This window comes from Psammomys obesus, unplaced genomic scaffold (genome assembly GCF_907164565.1).
Source record: "Psammomys obesus unplaced genomic scaffold, mPsaObe1.curated_primary_1811, whole genome shotgun sequence".
NCBI lineage: Eukaryota > Metazoa > Chordata > Mammalia > Rodentia > Muridae > Psammomys > Psammomys obesus.
Window position 1 is genome coordinate 2,330,982 of NW_026591598.1, and position 7,783 is coordinate 2,338,764.

General features: G+C 46.5%; 1 protein-coding gene across 1 annotated transcript in view; it reads right to left on the minus strand.

Moving 5' to 3' along the window:
- Positions 1-527: 527 nt before the first annotated feature.
- The window catches only part of Ppie (peptidylprolyl isomerase E), an 11,723-nt gene continuing 4,467 nt past the window's right edge, over positions 528-7,783 (minus strand). Inside the window, exons 5-9 of the mRNA XM_055610944.1 lie at positions 7,416-7,610; positions 5,129-5,252; positions 3,501-3,686; positions 1,053-1,195; positions 528-869 (exon numbers count right to left, since the gene is read on the minus strand). Of these exons, the coding sequence (XP_055466919.1) occupies positions 801-869; positions 1,053-1,195; positions 3,501-3,686; positions 5,129-5,252; positions 7,416-7,610 (717 nt within the window). The 3' untranslated portion in view covers positions 528-800. The remainder of the gene's footprint in view (positions 870-1,052; positions 1,196-3,500; positions 3,687-5,128; positions 5,253-7,415; positions 7,611-7,783) is intronic.

Genomic DNA, 7,783 nt, shown 5'->3' on the forward strand with positions numbered 1-7,783 from the left:
CACACACACACACACACACACACACACACACACACACACACACACACCCTGAGAACAGACAAAATATACGGTCAGTCACCAATCACTTGCTTCTAGTGCTGTAATGAGAAAGAAGCCACAGGCAACATCCAAACATAAACAGATATGGCTGTGTCACAACAAAACCTAATTCCCAGAAACAGGCAGTGCTGATGGAAGCCCAGAACCCAGCATCGGATCTCTGAGTCATAACATACCACTTTAAAAACCTGAAGAATGAAATAGAACATTAGACATGGGAACCACAGAGGACGATACCAAACAAGCAGCATGAGTTCAGGGGCACAGGCAACTTGGATTCCCACTGCCCTGACACAATCTGATAAAATCATGTTACATAAAGATACATTACCTGGCATGTAAGGGCACATTAGCCCAGGAAGGAAACAAAAGTCATGGGGAAGGTATTACACCTTCCCAAACTTGCCATCCCATCCAGGGGGACAGCCTTGGACGTGATCTCTAACAGACAACTCCTAGGAACTTGCTGGAGGCAAAAACCAGTTTATTTTAGCAAAGAAGCCACCCAGCAACTACAGACAGCCTAAGACAGGCGGTGGCAGCACACTGCCTATGCTGGCTTTTAGGCCCTGCCATGTCTGAAGAAAACCTTGGGCACTGCAGGCGAGCTGCTGCTAAGTCACTTGACCCTGAGGAGAGGCTTGGGCCACACACAGCTTGCTTCACAGAAACCACTCAGCACCAGGGCCCCAGGCCAGGCCGCTCCACGTCTTACAGAGGCGAGAGCAGAGCGCGCAGCGTCACATGTACTCGCCACAGTCAGCGATGATCACCTTCTGCTTTGGCTTCCCATCCTTGCTGCCTTGAGCCTTCGTGTGCAGAACAGAGAAATCAGGACAGAAGCAGGGGCTGACAGCTACTAAGGGATTACCCTCTCCCTGAATAGGGACCTGTTCAAAATGTCCCCTCCCATGGCCATAGAGAACCCCTCCAACTCTTTCACTGGGGTGCCCACCCAAGATCCAAGTAGGGAACCATTTCCAACCACCCACCTCAATCTGCCGCAAGACATCCAGGCCTTCCGTGATCTCCCCAAATACCACATGCTTGCCATCCAGCCAGTCTGTCTTATCACAGGTCAGGAAGAACTGGGAGCCATTGGTGTTTGGCCCAGAATTGGCCATGGAAAGGAGGCCTGGGAGAAAATAAACTCATCAGCTTTCTCCACACGGCTCTTGGCACATGAAGCATGCCTATGCTGACTGCTGAGGGTGCTTCTGCATATTGGCTCAGGGTATATTGTAGCACCTTGTTTTTTACTTCACTACAAAAAAGATGAGTGGGCTGGTTCAGGTTTTTTTTTTTGGTTTTTTTTTTCTTTCTCATTTGTCTTTTTATTTATAGCAATGACTTGCCATCTACTTTGTTTTTTTTTAAATTTTATTTTTATTTTAATAATGCTGTCTACTTTGTAACTATGCCCATTAAGTCCTGGTACACTGATGAGCAAAACATTCATTTAGCGTGCAATTATATGGGCTGGGAGATAGGTCTGCAGATAAAGTCGCTTACTGCAGAGGCCTGATAACCTGCATTTCATTTCCGGAACCTAAGAGCTGCTTCCTGAAAGTTATCCCCTGATCTCCACATACAAACTGTGCTGCAAGGACCCACACTCCAACATATATATATGACCACAAACCTACCCAAACGATAAATACATGCATCCTTTTTAAAGGGTGATGTGCTATGACAGCTAAGATGCAGGGGCATCTGTGCTGGGAAGAAGGGAAGCTGGGCAAGGAGATGAGATGGAGACAGGCAGCAGTTACGGGGGACAAGGGAGACGAATCCAAGATGAGCCCTAACCCTGGATCAGGACAGTGCATCATATACTGAAACAGAGAGACATGAAGGAAGTTGAGGAGAATGATTTTAACGTGAAGTCTGAGAGTCCTCTACAAGAAAAGCAAGTACTCTTAACCACTGAACTATTTCTAGTCCCTTAAGACCTAAGTCTATTACATTTAAATACACTGCAAGTTTTAAGGGCTTTCCCCAGTAATGGAATCTTCTAGGGAACTGGAAGTAGCAATACAAGCCTATAATCCTAGCACTCAGGAGGATACAGAGTTCAGTACTAGCTTGAGCTACACACTAGGACCCTGACTCAAAACACAAAAATCAAACCAGCTACACAACTTTAATCCCACTACTTGTGAGTGGATATGTGATTTCCAGGCCAACCTAGTCTATATGGCAAGTTCCAGGTCAGGCAGATCTATAGACTATGAGACCTTGTCTCCAAAACAAAACAAAATCAAGACCAAAACAAATAATCCAGTAATTACAACTGCAATATAAGTCAATGGAATCTCATTTATCATTTCACAAAATCATGTCAGGACCAGCAATACTGTCTGTGGTATCTGAATTGTCAGAGGACACATTTCTCTTATTCTAACTGCTGTATCTGAGTGTGGCATCGGCTGGAAAAACTCCTGTGTTTTCTGGTGCAAGTGCAGATATTGTAGGTAGGAAGAACTTCTTGTCCCTGTACTTCAGTCTAGCACAAACTTGCTGGAAAAAAAGCACAGGCGCAATAAACAGGTTTCTATGGAGAAATCAGCTGATCTCTGAGCCACCACCATGTTTAGGATCCAGGGAGGAGGAGGCAGGGGGAGCACCTGGAAGGTGGGTAAGTCGACCACCAGAGCAAAGTGAGAGGCAAGGAGCACAGAGCTGACAGCACAGGACGCTGCTGGGGCTGGGTAAGGTGAGGCAGAAGACTGGCTTCTGGTGAGAAAGATGGTTGGCATCTTTAGCAAAAAAGCTCTGAGTGGCCAGCTGGGGCTAAAAGTCTAGACAGAAGGGCTTAGAAACAATAAAGGCAGTGAGTCTATACAGTTTTCCTACAAGCTTTGCTTAAAAGTAGACTAGTCAAGATGACAGCTGGTGGGAGGAACAAGAGTCCAAAGGTGTTTTTTTTTTTTTTTTTTTTTTTTTGGTTTTGTTTTTTGTTGTTTAAAGACTGAGAATGCATGCCTGGGCACAGTTGAAGCAAACTGGCTAAGCAGAGGAAACACATTTTATAGGTCAAAGGGAGCCAGCAGGAGATGCCAAGTTCCTAAGTAGGCCAGAGGGACATAAGGGACATAAGGAGGAACAGCCTCTGTAGCAGAAGGGAGTCAGAGCGTGCATCTGTGGTAGGCAGGAGGTAAGACCTCAGATCAATATGGAGATCTCAGGAAGAAAAACAGGAAGAGACTGTGGCCTTTGATTGGGACTGAGGGCGTAGAGGGGACAGAGAGGTTGACAGCTAAGGGAGCTTGCACAAACTCTAACCTAGCACGGAACACCAACTTGTGGAGTGAAGGTCAGGTGTGAAGAGTACAAGGCTGGAGGCAAGCAGCTCACCCCAGCATGTGCTTCTTCGTGGCTGGCCCACCACAGCCTGTCCTGGCCCCGCCGTAACTCAACACACCAGAATTAGCAATTACCTGGTCCTGTGTGTTTGAGGATGAAGTTTTCATCATCGAACTTCTTTCCGTAGATGGACTTGCCCCCTGTGCCGTTGTGATTTGTGAAATCACCACCCTGGCACATGAACTGGGGGATGATGCGGTGGAAGCTGCTTCCCTTGAAGCCAAAGCCCTTTTCATGGGTGCATAGGCAACGGAAATTCTCTGGTGTTAAGAAAGAAAAAGGTGCTGAGGTACAACCTAACTTCCTAACCAAAATTAAGGTAACTAGCCAGAAAGATGGGGAGTATGAAAGCAGGAAAAATAAAACATGTTTTACTTGTTTAGTTTTGCACAGCTGACCCCAGGTATCCACACTGGGATGGCTCCCCAGACCCCTCTGGGTCCTGTATCTTTTCTACCATTTCTATATTATCTGTGATATACAATAAAATGTAAATGGTCCATAAACGGTTGCTATTCTATATTAGCCAGGGCATAATGTCAAGGGGAAAATGCCAGCATGCTTAGTACACATGCAATGTTCCCTTCAAACAGATTTAAAATTTATTACATTGATTTATTGTGCATGTGTGTACAGGTCTGAGGACAACTTTCAAGGTTTGGTTTTCTCATTCCACCATGTGAGCTCTGGCCTGGAACCGAGGTTGTCAGGCTTGGCAGCAAGTGCTTTAACCTGCTGAGCCATCTGACTGGCCCACCACATATTTCTGCTTTGTGGTTGGTTAAATTCACAGATGTGCATCTACAGATAGAGAGGGCTGACCGTATTCTCATCATACGCTCCTTAGAGGCTGTTGATACTCATTTACTAAATAACCACATAGCATTGATTAAACAGGATAGAATACGTGCATTTTGTATCTGCTGCATGCCCAAACCATACTAAAGTAATGGCCAGTAAGACAGCTCAGCCAGCAGGCATCTCAGACCAACGGAGCTGCCCAGAAAAAGGACTTTCTAATTCATGAAATTGCCTGAAGTTGTGCAGTGAGCACCATGCTTCTAGCTTTCATGAGACATTATGGGCCTTCAGTGACACAGCTGACTTTGTGTCAGTTTCTGCTCCTGAAAGAACTACCCACTATCATCTTCCAATATGGAAGTCAAAACCAAAACGAGCTAAGAAATGAAACTGGCTGCCTCTGAGGAACAGCAAACAGTGCTGCCAGCAGGGCAGGGAATGGGGTCTCTATTTTCACTGGGGACTGATGATTTTTTGAAATAAATTTTGTGATAAAAGCTACTTAAATTATATGTGTAAATAATATAATTTACATTAAAGAATAAGTCAGTATTTTAATGAACTAGAAATTAGTACTAGTTATTTCTGGAGCATAGAGCTGGAATATATGTGTGTGATACATTCTTTTAACTGAATACATTATTCACAATGTATTTGTAATAATATATTATTTGTGTTATTTTTAAAAAACCCTCTATATTAAAAAATAGTAAACCACCAATTAATCACTTTCAATGTCTACTCTGACCTATCTGTTCCTAGATCCCAGGATCTTAGGTGCCATAAATTAATTCAGGTCAGGAATAATGCCAAGGGTATTAGGAGCTGAGGCAGTGAGAACCTTGGGAGACTCTGCCCAGCCACCAGCCGCCTGCCAGTCTGAGCATGGGGGCCTGCTTACCTGCTGTCATGGGCACAACATCAGACCGCAGGAGTATTTGGATGCGCCCCGCTGGCTTGTTTCCAATCTTGATGTCCATGTACACCTGAGGATTTGACCGGGCTTTCTGTGCAGTGGGCTCTCCCTAGGGGCAGAAAAAAGTTAGAGGACCCAGAACTCCCTAAGTAGGTGTACAAGTGATCTTTCGAACATATCACCAGAGCACAACTCCCTGGAACAGCCTGAACACAGTGCTGACAGGGAAGGTCTTGGGCCTGATAGGCTATAGGAGGCAGGAACTATGGCTACAGTATCCAACTGGACACCCAATGACAGGAAACCTTACTCAGCACTGTGAAATGGGACCCCTAAACACAGGCATGGGGAGCATATCTTCCCATGCTCACCCTCAGACACGCCTGCTCACCTCTCCTTGTCCTGTAGCTAGCTGGGTCAGAATACTCGGCCTTCCTCACCTTCCTTCAGTGCCAAGGTCAAGTCCTATACCTTACTACAGCTAGGTGACACACACCAGGACTTCTTTCCTCCACGTCCAATCATCACTGCCACAAGCTCAACCTGGGAGCAGGAGGGAGCCCTTCTGACAGGCTCCAGACGCTCAAAGGAGAAGAGGCTGAGGCTGCTTTGTACTTGAGTAGGGGAGACTACAGCGGAGGAAAGCAGGCATAGAATACGCATCTGTCTTGGTTCAGCTGACCAAGCACATTAAGGCACCATGCAGATGCAGAGGCTCTGCTGTCTGCTGTTTACATTGGTACTAGCAAGACCACAGCAACAATACAGTACTTGCTGTATAACTTGCCCCAGGCCATGAAGATAGTAAGCGATGAGCAGGAACTGAAAAATAGTCACCTTTTCCCCTCAAAGGCATGCTCTTAGTCACAGTGTTCCACCCACAGTACAAGGCCCTGCGGTACAAACTCATTAAATGTACTGCCTCGAAAAGGGCAATCAGCACAGGAGTTGCCTGTGTAAAAGCAAACATGTGCATGGAAACGGAATATTTCACTCAGTGTCAAGTGGGGACTGCACTACAGAGAAGCAAAAAAGGGGCAAGATGGAGACCGGGAGGCCCTGCTGGGCTATGCGCCCTGAGACACATGACAGAGGAGTGGAAAGATCTGAGTGTGAGACCGAATGACTGGATCTGTGCTCAAGAAAGATTACTCTAGCTTCTCTGGGAAAACACTGGAGAACAAAACTATAGCCAGAGAAGACAGAAATTTTCCAAAGACACAAGGTTAGACATGGAGGGCAGTATAAAGGAAGGCTGTTGGGGGGGGGGGGGTGTCCAGAGAAGCACTTGACTGTGATGATCTAACTGGTTCTACCATAAAGAAGGGACTAGCAGGGCCTGGGAGACTGCACTGTGTTTGCTTAGAAGACAGATTACTGGCTTAGGTTAGATTTTACCCAAGATTAAGAGCACAGCAGAACAAGACAGGGAGAGCACCCATTCCAGGCAAAATAAGCCCCTGTAAGACTTGCCGCCGGAAACAACTGAAGTCCAGGGTTAGAAACAGAGCCCGACAAAGGGGCTCTTTAAAAGGGGGCTCTTTAAAAGCAAGACCAGCTTTGAAATAGTATGTATGGGGGCTGGAGAGATGACTCAGCAGTTAAGAGTACTGGCTGCTCTTCCAAAGGTAAATTCCCAGCAGCCACATGGTGGCTCACAACCATCTACCATGAGATCTGGTGCCCTCTTCTGGTGTGCAGGCATATGTGCAGGCATAACACAGGAGGGCTGCAGATGGCTGAGAGTGACTACTTCTGTTTCAGCTGAGAGAAGACAGAAGAGCTACGTGCCATGAGCAAAGTATAGAAGAACACCAACCTCACAGGGGCAGGGCAGTCCTACACAAAGCATAGAAGAAAGCCAGTGCTCACAGGGCACAAAGATGAAGCAGCATGCTCAGGGAGGTGTGCTGAGAACCAGAAAATGTGTGCTGAGAACCAGAAAATGTGCGAGGGCAGAACTGCCTTCGGCAAACCCAGAAACCACACACAGGCTAGAGGGAAGTAAGACTACCTGCCCTGTCACCTCTGCATGAGGCCAAGAAGAGGACAGAGACTAAGGAGCCAAAAATCTCAGCAGGGGCTGCCTGGCAGGGTGTGGAGGAACATAAACACAACCCCACAGCTGTGCCCTCTCATCCCCCAGCACTGTCCTCACCAAGTTCTAAACTCACCGTCTGCACTTTGATAAATATACGTATTTGAAAGTCCCCATAACAACGGTGGAAAGCACAGCCTGTCTTCTGGAGAGAAGCGACACTTTCACTCTCACCTCTTGGGTTTCTGCTTTGGGAGGCTCGGGTCCTTCTTCTTCTTTATTCTCTTCAAGAGTCTTCCCAGAAAACTTCTTCAACCAGTCATCATCTGACCAAACTGGAAGGAAAAGACACACACACACACACACACAAGTTAAGAAATTCAGTCTATCCTTCAAACGCTGGCAGCTGCTTTGGTTATCTTTGTGGCTCTCTTGGCCAGAGATGTCCCCTTGAAGAATCCTCAAAAACAAGTTCCCACTGGAACTTCCTGGAGGTCCAGCTCTTAGTAGCACTAAAGGAAAAGCTACGCTGAAGGCAAAGATAGGCTTTTGCTGGCTTTAGGTCTTCCCCAGGAATGGAGTACCAAGGAAACTGGGAAAAG